This window comes from Leiobunum rupestre, chromosome 2 (genome assembly GCF_980474605.1).
Source record: "Leiobunum rupestre chromosome 2, qqLeiRupe1.1.hap1, whole genome shotgun sequence".
NCBI lineage: Eukaryota > Metazoa > Arthropoda > Arachnida > Opiliones > Sclerosomatidae > Leiobunum > Leiobunum rupestre.
In genome coordinates, this window is record NC_143385.1 from 84,281,816 (window position 1) to 84,304,455 (window position 22,640).

Genomic DNA, 22,640 nt, shown 5'->3' on the forward strand with positions numbered 1-22,640 from the left:
TTTGTCATAGCGGCGGTTCTCAAAACCGTATTTTGTCGAAACAGTGTTTCCCAAAACGGCGTTACTTTCTATAGCACTAATAATATACGCCTATTGTAATACATATTTTTCAGGAATTTCGGCAAATTTCATTACCTAATGGTTTCTGCCGATAGTTAGTATTGCAAACTTACCTAACCTAACCTAACCTAACCTAACCTAACCTGACCTAACCTAACCTAACCTAACCTGACCTAACCTGACCTAACCTAACCTAACCTAACCTAACCCCTGAAGTTCCTATGTATGTTATACATTTTCCATCGTCAATTCATATAAATTTTAAGAAACCGCTGTCTTGACCAAAACCGCTGTTTCAAAATCGCTAATTTGAGAAACGCTATATTCAGAAACGCTGTTAATGGAAAAAGCTGTTTTGACAAAACGCTCTACTGAGAATAAAACGCTGACTAAACAAAACGCTCTTTCGACAAACCGCGGTATTGAGAAACGCTATTTCAACAACAGCTGTTTTAACAAAGCGCCGTTGCAACAAAATGCTGTTTTGAAAAACGCGCTTCTGAAAACGATATTTCAACAAATGCTATTTTAGTCAAGCCCTCTATTCCCTACATACCAAATAGACCATTTATTTATAACGTTCTTAGTACTTTATAGGGTGATATATTTTCTTCTAGATACTTTTTTATTGTTACTTTATTATTTAAATAAATGAGTTTGTGGTATTTTTGGCTGTCAACCTGTCAGCATCAAAAAAGTTAGGAACGTTCAGGTTTAGATATCGGTTTCTAAAATACTTTTAGTGGTCTCTGGCTTACCTCCTTTGCAATCTCTGATGTTATGCCAGGAAATATAAGGTACCTAGCTAGTGAATTTCATTAAATAAGTGGTTTTTACCACGTACTATATGTAAATTACAGCACGTTTTCAATATTTTGTACTTTTGTTGTAATTCAGCTCACCTCGGAAAATATGAAGTATGCTTTTGCTTATGAAATGTAGAAATTGTTTTATTAATAAAAGAATAAATGTTATTTATCATGTATTTTAGACAATTTATCTTACAACCTTTATACGATTAACCCAACTATTTAGAGCTTGGACAGGCTTATCCAGCTAGTAAATATATATTTCTGAATATGAATGTATCTAAAAATTTCATTAAATACTGATGTAATGTTAAAAGAGGGCAAGATAATTAATATTTTACCTAGTTGGGTAAATATGGGTTTTTTGCGCGTTTCTAAACATATACAACCTGTTTTTGAACAATTGATTGGTTTTTGAGCAGTATTCGTGAGTCGACAAGAATGAGGTGTATGGGATAATTGCATTCGCGATACCACAACTAAAGTTTGTCTGCTTATTTATATAGAGATGTATAGTGATTGCCATGAAAATTGGAAAGACAAATTTTTGCAACATAATAATGAAGAGGAGCTCAAATTATCTAGCCTCCAGATTTTACCTTCCACCATGCTTGTCACCCTTTTTAAAGAGCTAGTGATCACGTGATATTTCTAACCAATAAGGATAGCGCATAACGCGCGAAGTAGTGCATTTGTGGTATTCCGGTCCGCGCTCAAGATGAAAATTTTGAATTTTATTCCCTGGCAACCATGTCACCGCCTCGCGATTTCAAATAGTCTCTCTGTCAAATGCCGACCATTATTTCCTTCGATAACGGTTGATTTTAATTAATAATTACTATATCAATTGTAAAATAAACGAAAAAAGCTCGTAGCTATAGCTATTATTTCAGTTAAACTTGCAAATTTTTAGGCCTTAACATCGTAGATTTACCAATCAGTCCCGATCTCCGCTCTTAGATGGCACCACGCTCTCCACGATTTAAGTGAGCGTTATTCTAGTTTCGGTTTATTTCTTTTCAAAAGTCGTGTTATTTTTTTTTTAAATGTCGCATTTTAGTTTCTATTATATATCTACTTTATTTAGGAGCTAAATTAACCAAATTATCGAAAGCAAAAGTTTAATATTCACGTATTTTGTGTCCCTGTAAAGAGGCTAAGGGGAAGTCATTTCCGAAGCCCAAAAATGTTACCCCTCAAATAATGCATTCTTGAAGTCAAACAAATGTAGAATACATCAAATTCGTTCAAAGTTGTGGGAAGTAAACTAGCCAGGGTGGATTACGGCAACTTCGAACGTATTTTACAAATCCTTGAATAAGAAAAGTTATTTTTAGGCCCATGAAAAAATTCTTTAGACACCTTATCCCAACCTTTCAGCTTTCTAAGTCCATCAAATTTTAAATGGAACTCAATTTCGCCAAATGCTGTTTGGCACTGTAACTCCGTACAAACTAAGGTAACTCCAAAACCCCCCTCTCTCTACCTCTGAATACACAAGAAAGATTGAAAGAGTATGTATCTTAAGTAAATATTTATCCTATCTTATAACGTACATGGCATTTTATTTCTTGAATGTGAACAGTGAAAATTATTAATAAGCCGGAACTTACCAGGGTTGGACCTAAGGATATTTTTTTAGTAGTCAGTCTCCTATCCTTTTTTATTTTAGCAGTCAGCCTGACTAGTGAGTCTCCTATCCTTATTTATTTTAGTAGTCACTGACTAGTGGGGGTAAAAGGGGGTATAAAAACAAGAAGGACAGCCAATATTTTGCTTTACCCGTCAGAATTAAAATAGGAGTTTATTATCACTTGAGTTACATGACTTTGTCCGATCACTTTTTGTGAAATAAAATGGGATTGATGAATGATAACTTTATGATACGCCATATTCGCCATTATTTATGAATATTTATGTAAATTTTTCACTAGTTAAGTTGACTAGTGAGCCCCCATATTTTGATTAATTTTAGTAATCAGAGCATTTATTTTAGTAGTCAAATGCCGTGACTAGTGCCTTATGTCCAACCCTGGAATTTACGGCATCCATCGTCAATCCAAATTCTCCAGCTGCAATGATCGTTAAACCTTTCCGTAAGGCCTAGGCTTGCCACGCTAATACAGGTTTAATTAGTTACATTACGCGTTAGTTATAGTTAAGTTGGCTTATTTAGAATTTCTAACACCAACCTGTTTAAAGATCTATTTTTACTCTTACAAAATTTAATAACACAGTTTCGAATCATTGTTCAACTTTTAATAACAAACAGCGCGGCGTTTCAAAATATAAAAAAACCACGTTCTCGGGTTGCAATAAAACGCGTCTAGCGACGAGCTTGAGACCGCCATTTTATTTTGGAATTATTTTAGATATGTCCTTTAGTTAGACGCGGTGGAGATGGCGTTACTGTCGTACGCCAGCCAACGAAAAGCACAGGCTAAAGGCATGGAATAACCTGGTTATTCTATGCGGCGCCCACGAAATATAAAAATCGTTCTAGTGATTTCTCCGATTTCTATGGGGGAACGAAATACACTTATCGGCAACTCGAAGCGAGGAGTATGGGCTTTTTGGAGTACAGAACTCAAGGGGGGGGGGGGGGGTTTGCTGGTAAAGCTTTTCGAGGCCTATTCACACTAGCCAAATATTTTCTTTCACTCTTGTACGTGAAACAAGTTGCATTTTAGTTAACACGATCCACGAAGTTGTTGAGATTTCACGCGAAGAAAATTACTCGTAATTCTCAGTAAAAAGCCTTTTTACTGACAAAATATGAAAATTCACATTAATGATGGTATTATCAAAAGTAAATAGGGGGGGAAAGTCTGGCACTTGGGTCCAACCGCACGACGTCTTATTTGAGGGGTAAAATTTTTAAGCTTCGGAAATGACTTACCCCTCGCCTCTTTACAGGGACACAAAGGTATCGGTTGTACTCCGCCACGATGAAAAATAGTTCTCTATAAAATACGTGAATATTAAACTTTTGCTTTCGTTAATTTAGTTTCTAAATAAAGTAGATATATGATTGAAACTAAAATGCGAAATTTTAAAAATAATAACGCGACTTTTGAAAAGAAATAAACCGTAACTAGAATAACGCTCACTTCAATCGTGGAGAGCGTGGCGCCATCTAAGAGCGGAGATCGGGACTAATTGGTAAATCTACGATGTTAAGGCCTAACAATTGGCAAGTTTAACTGTAATAATAGCTATAGCTACGAGCTTTTTTTGTTTATTTAACAATTGATATAGTAATTATTAATTAAAATCAACCGTTATCGAAGGAAATAATGGTCAGCATTTGACAGAGAGACTATTTGAAATCGCGAGGCGGTGACATGGTTGCCAGGGAATAAAATTCAAAATTTTCATCTTGAGCGCGGACCGGAATACCACAAATGCACTACTTCGCGCGTAATGCGCTATCCTTATTGGTTAGAAATATCACGTGATCACTAGCTCTTTAAAAAGGGTGTCAAGCATGGTGGAAGGTAAAATCTGAAGGCTGTGATAGACTTTCTCCCCCTATTTACTTTTGGTATTATTCAATATTAATATTTCATTTGTATTTTCGTAATCAAAACCATGTGTACGAAAATTATTAGATTTCAATATTTGCCTCTAATTAAGCCTCGGTCACAAAAACCCGCCGTTCAAGGCGTTCTTCAAAATTTGGGCTTTTGTGTGACCAACACGTTGTGGAAATATTATCTCCATTCACACTGAGCACCTCTTTTTTGCGATTTCTGTTAGTCAACAATATTTTGCAATAATGATGACTCGTGTGAATGTCCTCCAAATTTCGTTTGCGGCCACCCAACCGTAGTTTTCCAACCGTGAAAAAAAGTTGGTGGGGACACCCTGGCTTTGAAAAATAACTTTTAAAGAATATTGGCGTTGACTCAATCGAAAATTAAGAAAGCGCGCTTAGAAAATGGTTCTAAGAATAAGTAGTCTTACCTGCTAACAAGAACATATACTGATTGACTTTTCTAAGAGTGTCCGACCAATCTCCGTACAACGACACGTAGATGAAAAGCAATCTCTGAGAATGAAAGGGCGCCCAGCAAATGAAGAACGCCAGAACCACGGCCACTGGAATACAACAAAAACTCATTTGGAATTGCTGCGTTAAGATATTCCCAACAAAATATATCCATGAATATGATATGAAATCTTAGTTGCTTAAAGGGGCTCCAAAGTTCGGTGGCAAAATGTGTGTAAAGTCAGTAAAGTGCGAAATTTACGGTTGACTCTGCGGCCTCTGCCCACCTCTGCCAAGGCCGAGTGAAAGGTTGGGGGATGAAAAGCATGCTCAATTTTCTTTTTTTTTTGCCACCGAACTTTGAGGCCCCTTTAATTTCACCATTTTTGGATCCGTTATCCTGATGTTTGGGTTATATTAGAATTATTCTTTATTTGCGACTAAAACAATGTTATATATTCTCGAATTTAGTCACAGGAATTTTTCGATTAATCATCTATTTCGGTTTAATAAATCTCAAACTTAACGAACTATCTCCAATCATAAATATTTTACAATTTTTCAATATATTTTTTTAATGAGAATGGCGCAAGATAAATGGATGGAGTTCGTTTTATTTTGTTACATAGCTAATAACTTCGAATATGTTCAGAGCACAATTCCTAATGAAGACGGTTTCTGTATAAATAATTACTCATTATCATGGAACAACTCTTAATTTTTTAAATGACTTTGCGGCCGAGTCATGAATTAATTAAAAGGTTTTTGAAGCATATTGCAGCCTTTGGTTGGAGATAATTTAATTCACCTTAACTAGTCTATACAGCGCGAAGCTGAGGCTGTTCTTACCCCATCTAGAGACATTCGCCAGTACTAAACATTCGTTGGGTTTCACCTAAATTCAATGTAGGAATGTGTAACGATCAATCGAAATTCTCTTTGTACAACAGCTGGAATTTTAGGTGAAAAACACAACATTTTATTGACAAGTATTAAACCAGAAGGCGCTATTTTTTTAAGTACGCTTTTTGCAGTTATATTTTTGTTCCATTTCTCACTCTTCATAAGTGGTTTTTCTTTTAAAGTGTTTTTTTTTCTTAAAGAGCCACAGAATTCGGAAATAGGGCCTGAAACATGCCAGAATTTGATTGTTATCACGAGGTACAGAAGGGGAGGAGCTACCTGAAATTCGGGACGAATTTTTTCAAATGATTCTGAAGCGTTTTAACTCGTTGCCTACTTTTTTATAGAGGCCCGTACAAGCATCCAGACAAGGGGTTACATTTTAACGGCGCGACAACTTGTTTGTGGCTTCAAATTAACGACAGATGGCTCTCGGATCTGGAACTAATGAAAGGTTTTCTCGAAATTCGTTATGTATTTTTCTTATGTACGTTAGGATTAAAAAACTTTTTTGCTGGTCTTGACTTTTGAAACGTTTTTGTTGCCTAGGCAACGGGGTCCAGATACGAGAGAACCTAGTGGTCGGAATTGGCGAATAATAATTTGAAGATATTTCTCGTGCAAGGGCCTTTATGATAACGTAGTCAACGTTTAACAGAATGAAACCTGTCAGTGTTACCTCTGAGTTACCTGTGATTACTTAAAGAAACTACAGGAAAGGTGTGTTTAGTTTATGTTTGAAAAATAGGGCTGCGTCAGTCGCCTATTTCTCCCGCAATCCGCCATTATAATTACGTTCAAAAGTGACATAATTACCAAAGGTGTACGAGTTCCCATTCTTTCCAATGTTAACGATTTACTGAATGCTGCTATCGAGATAGACCACATAAATGGCTAGGCTAGGATGGACAACGCGCAACCATTTTGGTTTGTTCTTTAGTGATTGGCATTAAAACGTAGATAGATGGCGGTAGTTTCCGTCGAGTGGGAAAAAATTAACAAGCCTGCTAACTTTCCCCAGTGCTTCCTTAGTTCTCGAAGCTGCCGCCAGGCGACACTATTTCTACTTTTGAACTTCATTCCCTCCCCTCCGAACTTTTACTTAGCGTGTAACATATAATATTCCTTTCAAAAACGAATACATTGACACACTATTGTTACGTTAGATTTATCCTCCCTTCAAAACGCCATTTTGTCAAAAAGACTAAAGCGTAAAATTACCGGCTGGTGCCAATTCAGGAGATATATAATAATGTATTTTCTCTTTTGTGAGTTTTCACTCTTCTCTGACAGCAGCTTTGCAGAGCGAGAAATAAGAACGAAAAAAGATAAAATTCCTAACCCAACCTCGCCACCCGAAAGCAATAACCAAGCAAGTCTAAGAAACTCCTATTTAAGAAAGTAGTGGTTTTAGGTTTTATATCATGACTAATAACGATGAAAATACAATAATGCAAATATTTATAAATTTAAGCCGTTCTTCTAAAAACTGCCCAGATTTTAAATTTTGAGCTGGTAAGACTTTGTTTCAGGCCCGTAACCAGCCGCCAAATCTCGGGGGCGCTCAATTTTTTTGTGTGGGCGCCAATGCCTTGATACTAATAATCGTTATTATTAACTCCCACACCTAAAATTAGTAAATTTACTAAAATTGGCTTTATTTTGTTATTTCAATTGTGATAAATTAGCAATCGATTTTTTTGCTGAGCATCCCCTGGCGCCCCCTCCCCCCATATACGGACCTGCTTTGTTTCGTGCCAAAATGTGGGCGCCGCCATTTTGTACAAACCACGACCGGCAGCACTGCTATCAGGGCTGTTTATAAGTAAGCACTATAAATGATACCGTAAGTACAATTTAATTTAGGGTTTTTAACTCTCCATCTAGAAGGCTTAGATGGCCTGCGTCAACAGAATATTTTACAAAATATAGGAAAGGACCTCGCACTTGTTCTGTGGGAAATGGTTTTCTATGGATTTATTTCAAATTTAAATATGTTGTAAGGCCTGGTCAAAAGACCACAATTGTCCATTGCCGATTATACGTAGCTCCAATCAACCGCCATTACATTACAGTCTACGGGGAGGGTGAGGAAAAAATTGGTTTTGGGGGGTTGAAATTTCTGCGGTAGAGGGCTTGCTCGTTAGTTGTCTGTACGATAATGGCGGCGCCCAGTAAACGTTTCTAAAAAGAGTGTTACTCTAGCAAGAAGCAACTGTAGGATAATTGTAGGAACATGGGAGGAATGGTCCAAAATCACCACCTACAATTACTGCTAGGTGAGCGTTAATGGAGGATATAGTGAGCGGCAGGAATCCATACCTCTACTTGGAATGCTTATCGTGCCGTATCGCGTATGGTAAGATCACTCTGACGGCTTTGGCCCCACCTACGAAAGAAAAAATCCCCTCTGCGCACGCTCCCCTCTCACGTTGTTGTTTGTTAAGTTAACATCTATAGAGGTATGGATTCCTGTGAGCGGCAATGGTGGCGCCCATGTTTTGGCGTGAAACAAAGTCTATTCAATAAGGTTAAAGCACCATTCATTAACTAAATATATTGAGTCAGCATAATGTAAAAACACACTACAGTTCTTGTTTCAAATTTATTTTCAAAATTGTGTATCTCGACTTGCTTGAATTTTGCTGTGAGTTAGCGGCCCCGTGAATCAAGCTTTACCGCTTTGTATTTGTTATCGTCGGCAATTTATTAGGAAACCAAAGTGGCAGAAAGTAAATGGGCGCTTTGGTAGCTTCTGAGACGATTACCTAGCATCCTGACAACGATTCTCCGGGACTGCGACTTAAATCGATCGGAGTCTGTCCGGCAGGTGGTGCGCGATTCGGAGGCGGACCTCTGAATGTTGCTGGACTCCCGCAGCGTCACGGCTATTAAGGCGTACAGCACGATGATCATAGTCATGGGAACGATGAAGAACAGGAACGTTGAACAGAGCATCAGAGTTTCCCAGTTGCGGTCCGGGTTGTTGAAAGGGAAGCCACACCTGCCACCGAGCGGAAACAATGAAAAAGGACAAATGAAAATAAGATACGAGATAAAGCTGAGATAAACGGCCAATTCACACCAGAAAGGTCTATTCACACGAGCCAACTTTTATTGGTGAGCGCAGTTTCGACTCAAGTTCGCGAAAAGCGTGCACTTTCGTTCACACGCTTCACGAAAAGTTGTCGAGATTTCAAACGTTAATAAGCGATGAAAATTACTAGTAACTCTTTAAGCGGAGAAAATTACCAGTAACTCTTTAAGCGGAGAAAATTACTAGTAACTCTTTAAGCGGAGAAAATTACTAGTAACTCTTTAAGCGGAGAAAATTACTAGTAACTCTTTAAGCGGAGAAAATTACTAGTAACTCTTTAAGCGGAGAAAATTACCAGTAACTCTTTAAGCGGAGAAAATTACTAGTAACTCTTTAAGCGGAGAAAATTGCTAGTAACTCTTTAAGCGGAGAAAATTACTAGTAACTCTTTAAGCGGAGAAAATTACTAGTAACTCTTTAAGCGAAGAAAATTGCTAGTAACTCTTTAAGCGGAGAAAATTACTAGTAACTCTTTAAGCGGAGAAAATTACTAGTAACTCTTTAAGCGATGAAAATTACTAGTAACTCTTTAAGCGATGAAAATTACTAGTAACTCTTTAAGCGGAGAAAATTACTAGTAACTCTTTAAGCGATGAAAATTACTAGTAACTCTTTAAGCGGAGAAAATTACTAGTAACTCTTTAAGCGATGTAAATTACTAGTAACTCTTTAAGCGGAGAAAATTACTAGTAACTCTTTAAGCGATGAAAATTACTAGTAACTCTTTAAGCGGAGAAAATTACTAGTAACTCTTTAAGCGGAGAAAATTACCAGTAACTCTTTAAGCGATGAAAATTACTAGTAACTCTTTAAGCGGAGAAAATTACTAGTAACTCTTTAAGCGAAGAAAATTGCTAGTAACTCTTTAAGTGGAGAAAATTACTAGTAACTCTTTAAGCGGAGAAAATTACTAGTAACTCTTTAAGCGATGAAAATTACTAGTAACTCTTTAAGCGATGAAAATTACTAGTAACTCTTTAAGCGGAGAAAATTACTAGTAACTCTTTAAGCGATGAAAATTACTAGTAACTCTTTAAGCGGAGAAAATTACTAGTAACTCTTTAAGCGATGTAAATTACTAGTAACTCTTTAAGCGGAGAAAATTACTAGTAACTCTTTAAGCGATGAAAATTACTAGTAACTCTTTAAGCGGAGAAAATTACTAGTAACTCTTTAAGCGGAGAAAATTACCAGTAACTCTTTAAGCGATGAAAATTACTAGTAACTCTTTAAGCGGAGAAAATTACTAGTAACTCTTTAAGCGAAGAAAATTACCAGTAACTCTTTAAGTGATGAAAATTACTAGTAACTCTTTAAGCGGAGAAAATTACTAGTAACTCTTTAAGCGATGAAAATTACTAGTAACTCTTTAAGCGGAGAAAATTACTAGTAACTCTTTAAGCGATGAAAATTACTAGTAACTCTTTAAGCGGAGAAAATTACTAGTAACTCTTTAAGCGGAGAAAATTACTAGTAACTCTTTAAGCGAAGAAAATTACCAGTAACTCTTTAAGCGATGAAAATTACTAGTAACTCTTTAAGCGGAGAAAATTACTATTAACTCTTTAAGCGGAGAAAATTACTAGTAACTCTTTAAGCGGAGAATATTACTAGTAACTCTTTAAGCGAAGAAAATTGCTAGTAACTCTTTAAGCGGAGAAAATTACTAGTAACTCTTTAAAAATACCTCCTCTACTAAAAAATATGTCAATTTACGTAAATAAAGGTATTTTTTAATCGTATTGTAATTTAGTTTTGCGTAGTCAAAAGGATGTGAACTGAAATTATTAGATTTAGACAGAATTGGCCAAAACTCAGAGTAACTTTCCCCCACACTTTTCTCACTCCACTTCCGAAAAAAACTCCACTCGGTGAGTGAGCTCGCGGGAAAAGAGTGAAAGCGGTCAAGGTCAGCTCTTTCACTCTTATTGATTTTCAAGACTATTAAAAGAAGGCGGGAATTTGGAATTTAAATTTAAATAATAACTTTACTCCAGAGCGTGGTGCCATATATTGACGGCAAAGGAAACTAAAATATAAAATTAAATAGCCAAACGATAACGTCATCCGAGAACCATTGGAGATGATTATAATTTGGCAGCTTTAACTCTGCTGAGTGGACTTTAACCTAAATTATACATCCGACATCCTAATTCTTAAATAAGATGTTTAATGCCGTGGTTGCTATTGCTAACGGGCTAGCCCCAAGCACCTTATGCCAATGACGTTGGATTGACAGTCTGCTACCTCACCCTCTTTAAATAAGCTATTGATAACTAAGTATATTTTTTGGAACAAATTTAAACTTCCCTTCAAGAATAAGAGTGACATTGGTGATCTTGAGTAATCTCACTCTTTGCGGAAGAGTGCACTCGGCGAGTGACGGCAAGCGAGAGTGGCAAAGAGTGAAGATTTTTATCTAGTTTCACTCTCAGAGTGCAGAGGTGGGCAAATATTGTGAGCAGCTTCCTAAAATGAATGTCCAAGAGTTTTCCCACTTGGTTGATCAATTGAGCGAGCGCTCATGCAAGATTATTTTATTTTCTTTCTCTTCAATTGAGCAAGCTCAGGGTGAGCGCCGATTAGTTAACTCAGTCAGTAATTGTTCACGGTGCGGTGAGCGAGATCGGTCGATTGACGCACTAGCCTGCTTAATTTTAAGCGCCGCGTCCTCTAGCGGCGGGATAGTTCGTTCGCTAGAAAGTCCTGAGCGAGATCGCGCCGAAAGATGCAGTAGTTTATACAAATTGGAATTTCTCAACCCGCTGAGCGACGGGATAGTTAGTTTTTCGGAATTCGCTCAGAGCGCGAAGAGAACAAAATATTAAATAAATATTTTATCGTTGATTTGTTCATTCTATGTATTTTTTTATGTAAAATTAATTATAAAAAATAAAACTTTTTCCTCACAGCGCTTTGAGCGAATTCCGGAAACAGACTATCCCGTCACTCTGAAGGATGATAAATTCTAATGTGATGAAACTACTGCCTCTCTCGGCGCGATCTCGCTCAGCCCGCCATCAGCGCTTTCTAGTGAACGAACTATCCCGCCGCTAGAGGACGCAGCGCATAAAATTGAGCAGGATAGCGCGTCGATCAGCCGATCTCGCTCACCACGCCGTGAACAATCACTGACTGAGAAAATTATTCGGCTCTCAGCCTGAGCTGGCTCAATTTCTCTTTCTCGCTTAACAAGATCAACTGACCTTCGTATTTGCAGTGTTCGCTCGTTTCGAGAGGACTTTCAAAAATGAGCGCTGACAATTTTTGCCCACCTCTCCTTGAGTTAAAGTTAATATTTAAAGCAAGTGGCGGCTCAACGTGAAGTAGCTCTTATTTCAATAGATGTCTCTAGCGTCGAAATTCAAAAAGGCGGTACTTATAGGTACACCTCGCGTGGATTGGATCGTTTGTAAATTGCTCAATAACTGAAATTACCGTAATTATAAACAATATTTTTACACGAGATCTATAATTTAGGTTAAAGTCCACTAAATAAAGTTGTCTAACTATAATTCTCTACAACGGCTCTCTGACGACGTTATCATTTGGCTATTTTTAATTTTAGCTTCCTTTGCCATAAATAGATGGCACCACACTCTCTAGTAAAGTCGCATTTTTCGAAGAATCGGATAGATTCATGGCCATCTCTAATAACAGGGGCCTTTTCATAGTACAAGCGGGCAATGATAGATCTGCCACTTGCTTTAAAAATCACTAGCATTTTGCCCATGTTTTAAAGGCCGAGAAGAGATATTCTTTTTTCTCGTGCGCGAATTTTGACCCCCGCAAAACGGAACTTGTCAATTTCTTGAGGAGTGACAGCGTGGACAGCTTGACCGACGGCTCAGACTGTTCTTTAAAAGAATACCCATATTGGGCATCAATAAAAGAGCAAAGGTACAATATTCACAATTGTCCAAGCGGTCACTCAAGCTGTCAGAGCTGCCAAGCAAGAACTTTTTCAATGCTGCCAATCAATTTGTCAGAGATGTCAATCAATTTGACACTTGTCAAAAAAAAAGCCGCATCACTTTTGAGAAACCAATTTTTTTCGAGGTTGATGCAAGTCCTTCTTGGAGTAGATGGTCTGTGCTTTAAACGCACTCTCGCAAGCTAAAAATTGGTGTTAGCGTCGAGTTCGGGACTACTTATTTTCTTTCAATTTTTTCCATTAGATAGTAGCGGCAATGAGAGTAGCGGAGGTGTCTCTAACTACGCTGTACAGCCAAAGGTAGCGGAGAGAGGATTTTCAGCCCCCTGGAGTGACTGATTTCTAACTCTTCGGGGCATATAGTTCATTCCTTGCCACATATACTTTTACTCTAAGGTTCGACTTTCGCAATAAAGATTGAAGTGAGATTGGAATAGCTCGTAGCATGAGTCGCGATAGACTCCATCGCCATCTCTTTTTCATCAAAGAACTAAAAGCTACCTATGTGAGAAAATTCAGCTGGCGAGAGTGCGTTTAACTATCTTAAGTTTAGCTCGTGGCTCACCATCGCTTGATTTCATTTAGATGGTTAGAATTACTCATCGGTAAGACATCGATTCAAAAAACGTCACTGAAACGTTATCAGATTGTAACTTTGTAAATGCGACCGAATGATGTAATGTTACCAGTGTTAAAAAATGGAGATGACAGTGAGTCGAGTGACCCATCAAACTACCACCCTATTAATGTACTCCCAACTTTATCCACAACATGTGAAAGAATAGCTTATAAGGACATATACCAATATTTAGAATCAACGGGTGCCTTTTATGAAAATCAGTCTGGTTTTAGAAAGGGAATTTCTACTATTACATCTATTTTTAACATATATGAACATATTCTGGATCATTTAGGAAAAGGACGATATGTAATCATAACTTTCATAGATCTCTCAAAAGCATTCGATACAGTTCAACACAATCTCTTATTAGAAACACTGAAAAATGCCGGTATTGATGGGAAAGTACTATCGTGGCTTCGGTCACGAATAATGGGTTATCATCAAACCCAATGAATGTAAAGCACGGAGTACCTCAAGGCAGTGTCATAGGCCCTTTATTATTTAATTGATATACAGCTGACCTACACAAATCACTTGAAAACTCCCTGGAAAATGAATACGCGGATGATGACGCAATATTAGGAGCGGACCAAAATCTTCAGGTTGCAATAAGGAAAATGGTAGATGACCTAAATAATATAAGCATTAAACTCCTTACTTAAGGACTTTGTTTGAATAAATCTAAGACAAATCTCATAATCTTTAGTCCAAATAGAGAAATGAAAAAAATTGCATCAGAAATTGAAACTATCTGCCAGGGTACAATCAAGAGAACAAGCTCATTCAAATATCTGGGTCTCTGGATGGATGAGAATTTAACATGGGCCCCACATATTGACTACACAGTAAAGAAAATTAAGACCAGACTATGGTTATTAAGACCACTACAAAACTTACTATCCACTGACACGCTTAGAATGTTATATAAAGTGCTAATTAAACCAATACTGGATTATGGAAATATATTCTACCAAACAGCCAAAAAAATCCACAAAAATAGATTACAAAACCTATTTAAAATTATAGTAAAACTTATCGCAAAAAATCAAAATATTCTTCCTTGTCAGAAGCTATCGAAATACCGAATGTAACAAATTTGCAACAAAATTACGAATTATACTTACTCCTCTTTATATTTAAAGTTAGGCAGGAAAAAGCCCCGCAGTATATTTTCAAGTGGTATAAAGCAAAACACATTAATGATTCTGGACCAGCTACCCGGGGTCAAAGAAATAATTTCCATGTAGAAAAAATTGGAAAATTTGGTGAAAAAAGTGTAAAGAAAAATTCATTTACTATGTGGAATAAGATGAATGATGAACTAAAAAGTATAAATTCATACAAAGATTTAAAAAATAAAATAAATGTTTTAATATGTAAAAACCAGGAAGTGCTCAATTGAGCCATAATTTTGAATGATAATTTTGTTCCCACTCCTAAATTAAGTTTTAAATTAATGGACGGTGGACCCTTTTGTAAACAAGTGTAAAACTTAAAAGGTGTTCCTATAAAAGCATTTTACTATATTATTATTATTATTATTATAGCTCAAGCGTTGGTCTTTACATAGCTTAAATGTTGATTTTCTTATGATACTTTTATTGACGGTTTGCTAGTTTTTTAAATATGTTTTCGTGTAAACATACATATTCTCCGATTACATTCTTTCGAAATGTTGATCACTTGTTGATTTGTTCAGCTAACTGAATCTGATGGGATTAATTATAGCAGTACAGTTCAGATGGGTTACTTGGGATAATGAATCAGATAATGAAGATTAGGAAGCGTCACACTTATGTAAAAATATTATACACTTATGGTACTGTTACTATTATCAATTTTTGAATACTTAAATATTACATATAATAGTTTTGTTAAATAAAAATTAAATCAATCAATTTTTTATCTTATTAAATTAAATATATTTTTAATACCTAATTGTATAAGATTAAATTAAATCTTAATTAAATTTTCCAGATTTACTTTGTCTTGGAATTGTTTTAGAGTGTATTCATGGTGTTTCAAAAGGTTATGCAAAAAATTTAAGGAGTTGTAGGGGGTGAGTTGAGAAGTATGCCTGTTTACCCATTTTCCTACGATGAGTGAAAAGAGCGCCAGAGAGCTTCAAAGTGTGCCTACTAGCCCCTGGAAGTAGGCTGTAACAAGCGCAAAACCAAGCAGCAGGGACTTTAAATACTGTTTAAGCGTACTTTTTAACGCTGGTTACCTCGATTTGTTTACAAAGTCCTTTTTGACCTATCACACGAACCCAAACCTTAATGTTCGCGTTTCTCTGCTGCTTGGTTTTGTACTTGTTGCAGCCTACAACTCCTTAAAATTTTTGCATAACCTTTTGAAACACCCTGAATACACTGTGTGATTGTAAATTAATGATTTAAAAACTAATAACTTGATTTAAATCATTCAACCCTGCTTCTCCGTGAAATATATGGATGCCCTTCGAGGCACTGGAGAATTTTTTGAAAGCCAATTCAAGTTCTCAAACAGAAATCCAGCTTAAGAGTTGAATAAATTACATCATTTTGAAGTTTCTGGCGTGTGTACGGCGTTCATTTGATGGACTTTGAGAAGCGCATCTCCGTTCTCAATCATTGCGTATCATCAAATGGAATTTCTTTGAAGCCAGCGAATAGTGCTCGAGGAAATTAATTCTAGGAAAAGACGAGCTATTTTTGAGCGTCTCCGAATGGAGTGAGGCTATGGCCCAAGGGGATTCGGATATCCGCTTTTCAGTTAAATTAATTTCCCTTTATTACAGTAGCACGGGGGAACTTTTGATGGTATCTAGATTCAATTTGGCGAGTTGGGTCTTCATACTTTCTGTGATTAAGAAACCAGAACCGAAGAGATATCCGAAAATAATTGTGATAAATCCGATACCAGATTATCCGCAATTACGTTCGGATATTTAGAAGCGGATTAAGCCAATTTGAGGCGCTCTCGGTTTTTGCGTTTACATGTAGAATACGTTAATAATATTAAATATTGCATCCTTAGCTTTTTCTGTGGTAGCAGTTTTTAACCAGAAATCTCTCCAGCTCGGGATAGAGCATAGCGCCGATTTGATTTCGGTCGGCGGCGGCGTTTGGCGAAAATCTCCGGCGGCGGCCGCGCGAAGGGGTCAAAATATTTATCCTCCTTTTAAAAATTTGAAAAATTAAAATTAAAAAAGGTTTTTGAAAGAAAAAAATAAAGTTACGTAAAAAAACTAAAAAAGTGTTCGCCGGTGAGATCAAAATTATCAGCGGTGGCACGCCGAAAAGTAAATGACTCGGCGGCAGCTAAAATATCGGCGGCGGCGGCGTTGAATCGGCGGCGCTGTGCTCTAGCCGAGTCTAGCTCGGGGCCCCTTGGATATTTGGGGTCCGCTTAGTCCGCCCCTGCGGATATTATCAAATCAGAACGTAATCTGCATTCATTGGGATAATAACTTATACCACAAGTAACATAAGCCCAATTAGTATGATATTTCGATATTGTTTTAATACAAATTTTCTACCGAAAATGTTTTCGACACTGACATTCTCGCGCAACTCCGACTTGGACATGTAACCGAACTAAGTAGTACATTATCATCCTTGGTAATAGTATATTTAGCTTTGCGTATATTTAAACACCAGGGGGCTCTGTGCTGAACTAAATTACTTTGAACAAGGGTACTTTGAAATCAGATTGCCGGATGTGGGGAATATAGAAAACCTGATCTACCTAACTGATTACCTTCAGATATCTTACAATAGGTGGTTTCTTTTCGCTGGTTCCGGGATTTCGGAGTAGGGTAAGAAGAGTAACGCTATGACGTCATTCTACTTCGATTCTGTGGTTCGATTCTATTTTAGGGGAAAAAATTATATTTTTCGCCGGTCCAATGAAAGGTTTTAGCCACCAAATTTCCCCATAGAGAGTGTTATCATGACGGCATTACAAAGCTTAAGAAAACGCTAATAAAAGGTTAGTATTAACTTGTATGACGTGTAGACAGTAGACGTAGCTTTTTGGTGTACTAACTGTCGTCTACAGGTTAAACCTAACCTTTTTTAACACTCGATTAACTTAAGCTCTCTATTAGTACTATCGTTGAAGGCTTAGAGGTCGGGGATGGTTAACTTTTATTCAATAAATAAAGCTCTCAAAATTATTCGTAAAACGTTTTGATCAAGTAATTTATATTTCTGTATTATCCGATTAATTTTTTGATAAATTTGTAAAATTAATCGGAAAAACGACGTTTTTTTCGATAAAAACCTCAAATTTTACGAATAATACATGTTTTTTAATCATTTTCCGAAATATTAACCGGTAAATTTCTTTGTTTACATTTTTTCCCGAAAAAAATCCATTTAAACATGGATAATGATTAACCGTTACCGACCTCTATGAAGGCTAATGTCATTTCACTTTTCTAAACACATCCTTTATTTGAGCTATTAGACAGTTTTAGCAAACCTATTAGACAGTTTGAGCAAATCTATTAGACAGTTTTAGTAAAACTATTAGACAGTTTTAGTAAAACTATTAGACAGTGTAAGCAAACCTATTAGATAGTTGGACCAAACCTATTAGACAGTTGTAGCAAACCTATTAGACAGTTGTAGCAAACCTATTAGACAGTTTTAGCAAACCTATTAGACAGTTTGAGCAAACCTATTAGACAGTTGTAGCAAACCTATTAGACAGTTTTAGCAAACCTATTAGGCAGTTTGAGCAAACCTATTAGACAGTTTTAGCAAACCTATTAGGCAGTTTGAACAAACCTATTAGACAGTTTTAGCAAACCTATTAGGCAGTTTGAGCAAACCTATTAGACAGTTTTAGAAAACCTATTAGGCAGTTTGAGCAAACCTATTAGACAGTTGTAGCAAACCTATTACGCAGTTTGAACAAACCTATTAGACAGTTTTAGCAAACCTATTAGGCAGTTTGAGCAAACCTATTAGACAGTTTTAGCAAACCTATTAGGCAGTTTTAGCAAACCTATTAGACAGTTTGAGCAAACCCATTTCTAGGCGTTTACGCGAACGTGTATGAATTTTTCGTACTACAACTATCTATTACTAAATTTCTCATGAATAACACCTATCAAAACTGTAATTTTTCTGTATTTTCGACGTTTTACAATTTGTTTCCAATTTGAAAACGAATCTCTTCTCACAAATATTCGCTAAAATATGTTTTTATAATTTGCGCGCCTTCATTAAGCCCTACTCTCAGAAATATTTAAATCAAATTTGCTTATACGGATTTTTTTTTGTAAAATATCTACATGAGTATGTAACTAAATATTAAATTGAATAGAGTAATTTCTATCACAATTAAATATTTATGTTTTGCATGGGCAACATAAAAAACTTGACTAGTTAGTTTTGGAAGCTCATTTTCGTTTCTTTTTCATTAATCCTTTTTAGGCTTTGTTTTTCCATTAATCATCCAATTTTTGTAAATTTAATTCCAACTGGGCTGCATATATTTCTGTTTATAGCTCGATGCGTCATCAAATGCAAATCGAGATTTAATTTGTGTTACTGCTTCTATGTAAACGATTCTCGCATTGCTGTAAATTTTATCAATTTCTTTACGATTGAAATCTTTTGTTTGTTGCTGGGTATCCGTTGCTTTTAATCCCAGATATATATTAGATGGTTTGATATATTGGCTCGTTAAAAAATGGTCGATGTAAAATGCATTGGTTTTTTTTACATATTCAGTGTTCATGAAATTCCGGCATAATGTTTGATTAGTTCGTTGACCTCCGATTCAAGTTTACAAAAAGTGGTGTGCTACTTTGAATTAATATGTTGAATGATGTTAGAAATCCAAGAGCATATTCTATAAACTCCATTAAACACTTCATTTGAGGGTTTTGAAGATGTTTAATGTGTAATGGTTGGTACTAAGACGACTCTCAGGAGGACCATTATGTTATAAAATAAAACACTAAAATACGTAATACTTTAATATAGACAAAATATAATATAAACTTTAAAATATCAAAACTATAGACAAAAAACAGGCGAGTGAGTTAGACTACTCGGATAGGCATCCTCGATCGAACATAATCGAAAATTCCGACCAATCGACAAACGCGGAACGTCGATTCTCAAACCATCTTGACGCGTTATCCTTACGAGCACTATGGATAAGCCCCAACCATTGCGAGGAAGGCGTCCCACTCATGGTAAACACCTTGGTTGCGTCACGTAAGAAGTGAAAGGCATTCTCTTTCTTTTTACCGCTAAATGACGCTGACGCCAACCAATTATAGCATCAACGGGATCCCACTTTGCTTTCTAACGTTAACATTGACGACTGATTGACGGGATTCGATGGGGTTAATCCTGGTTTAATCGGAACCCGGGTTAAATTGGGTGGACAACGGTAATACCGGAGTTGGGACTTTTTCCAGTCCCGTAAGGCGCACTTCAACCGATTTAAATCTAGCTGCCGTATCGTTTGTTAAGGTATCGATTTGTTTTCTTTGATTTAATAAGTCTGCCTGAATATCGTCACGGAAAGTTAGGAGATCCGAGCGAAGTGATTGGAATTGCGACGCGACTTGGGATGCAAAATAATTAAACGCATCTGTTAGAGCTTGGTTCGAATTATGAGGGACAATCGGAGGAGGATTGGGTGGTACGATATTGGTGGTTTAACAGGTTGAGATTTTACTAGCGATTGATTGGCTTGAGAAGACGTTGTCCGTGGTGTACTAGTGTGTTGCGGGATTATTCCTGAGAAGTTCGCGGCAATTTTACGGCGAGACGAACTTGGCGTTCCTATATAAGTTAGGTTATCCATGGAACGAGAACGTTCACGCACAGTTTTCGTAACGGTATTAATCACTAGAGCTGGTAGCGGTGGATTTGGCGGTCCACCACCGACACCAGCAACTCCTCCACCAGAAAACGAATGCGCAGGAGGCCGCACCGGACGAGACGGCGTCCGAAACATGGCAAACGGGGCAAAAAGAAACAAAAAACGGCACAGGGAGAGAACACGTTGGGCGCCAATGTAATGGTTGGTACTAAGACGACTCTCAGGAGGACCATTATGTTATAAAATAAAACACTAAAGATGATAAAATACGTAATACTTTAATATAGACAAAATATAATATGCACTGTAAAATATCAAAACTATAGACAAAAAACAGGCGAGTGAGTTAGACTACTCGGATAGGCATCCTCAATCGAACTGGGGACAAAAGGTAGAGTAGAATAACTAACTCGCCTGTTTTTTGTCTATAGTTTTGATATTGTAAATTGTATATTATATTTTGTCTGCATTAAAGTATTACGTATTTTATCATCTTAAGTGTTTTATTTTATAACATAATGGTCCTCCTGAGAGTCGTCTTAGTACCAACCATTACAAAAGCCAACTGGTTCGCATGGGTCGGATCTCTAAATGACAGCTCTGTCCAATAGAGTAGTAACGCTGGCTACTGCTCTAATATTCGTTTCACACAATCACTCAATGTCAGCCATATCATGGTACTTGATTTGAGCATTTCGTGCGGTTTGAGATTGCAGAACTCCTGAAACTCCTTCAATGCGTTTGTACTTTTGGAACTCCTTTTAAAATGATTATAAACAGTTTTACTTGGATCTTCAAAAGTGTTTGAAACCTTCTTGTAAAAATATTCGGCAACCAAATGAATTAAATGGCAAACCCACTTGACAATAATAACTTTTGGGTGATTCTTCTTGATTAATAGAGCAACAGATTTAATGCAACATACCATCGTGTTTGTGGTATCAGAACAAAAGCCTGCCCAATTTAGTAAAGGTAGGTTTAAGCCCTCCACCACAGACATAAATGTATTATAGATTCCAATTACATCTTGTTAACAAGGCACAATTCCCAAGAAGTCAACTTTTAATTCCAGATTGTTGTCGCAATATTCAACCATAACAGCCAGTTGCTTCACTTCGCCATAGTCAGTTGTTTCACCAATAAAGAGTGAAAATGAAGATTTGGCTAACTCTTCAATTAGTTGAGTTTTAAAATATGCTCCCAGCCCTTAACGAATAATAATAGTAGCTTTTTATTTTCCTAAATGTATAACTGATTTACTATTGACTTCTGTGGGATGAAAAGGACTAGAGTGTCTACTGAGCAATTCACTTCGCACACTAACGCACATATAAAAGCTTCCGTTTGTTTAACTTCGTTGCAAACACTAGATGATGCGATATCACGACCCGTTAACTTTCGGGGAGTGATCATCTATTTTTCTCCCTATTTTTTATTTCTTTTTTTCCATCTAGGGGTCAGCTCAAAGTATTATTGTGTTTTCTCTATGTTAAATCAAGGTATTGTTTTTCTAATGTATTCTGGCAGACCCGTAGTTTATTTAAATTTACGTAACCTGATAAGATAAAGTTTTATTAGTTTTTGCTTAGTATACAGGGTGTTTTAAAAGGTTATGCACAAATTTTAAGGAGTTGTAGGGAGGGGGAGTTGAGAAGTATGCCTGTTTTTCCTCATTTTCCTACGATGAGTTAAAAAAGCGCCAGAGATCTGCAAAGTGTGACCTACTAGCCCCTGGAAGTAGACTGCAACGAGCGCAAAACCAAGCAGCAATGTATGGACTAGCGGTTGGCAATGCTTTGGCTGCTCAACGTTTCTACCAGGAAAGGTACCCGAACCCGTGCAAACCCGTCTCACGGACTTTTACCAATGTCCATCGTCGATTACGTGAGACAGCACATTCTGGGTACGTTACTAAATTTTTTACTTGAACTTCTCCGCGACTGGTTCGTTACAAACGTATTATTCGTTTTACAGAACAGGAACGAAGTTGGTCGACCACGGGTTGCCCGAAAAGTTCAGTTCGAAGAAGAGGTGCTAGAGGCTTTCAACGACAACCCGTCAACAAGCACACGTGCTGTAGGACACAAAATGGGAGCCAGTCATTTGTCCGTTTGGCGGGTCACGCACGAGAATCTTCAGTACCCTTTTCACAGACAGAGAGTACAAGCGATAAATCCGGGTGATTGGCCATTGCGAGTGGACTTCGCACGGTGGTTCTTGGAGTGTTCAGAACAAGATGCCTTGTTTCCTAAAAGCGTCCTTTTCACTGACGAAGCTACTTTCGGAAGGGAAGGCCCATTCAACACCCACAAACCAGCGCGAGTGGGCACCCGCATGCCACGTTTACAAGATGTCTTGCCTAATCTTCTGGACGACGTACCACTAGCGAC

At 37.1% G+C, this 22,640-nt stretch overlaps 1 protein-coding gene across 3 annotated transcripts in view; it reads right to left on the bottom strand.

The window, feature by feature from the left end:
* Positions 1-22,640, bottom strand: part of LOC149959843 (neuromedin-U receptor 2-like) — a 185,581-nt gene that overhangs the window by 35,341 nt on the left and 127,600 nt on the right. For all 3 annotated transcript variants that reach the window (XM_090166551.1, XM_090166550.1, XM_090166549.1), the window contains 2 exons: positions 8,532-8,767; positions 4,836-4,970 (listed from right to left, as the gene is read on the bottom strand). In XM_090166551.1, the coding sequence (XP_090022677.1) occupies positions 4,836-4,970; positions 8,532-8,767 (371 nt within the window). The remainder of the gene's footprint in view (positions 1-4,835; positions 4,971-8,531; positions 8,768-22,640) is intronic.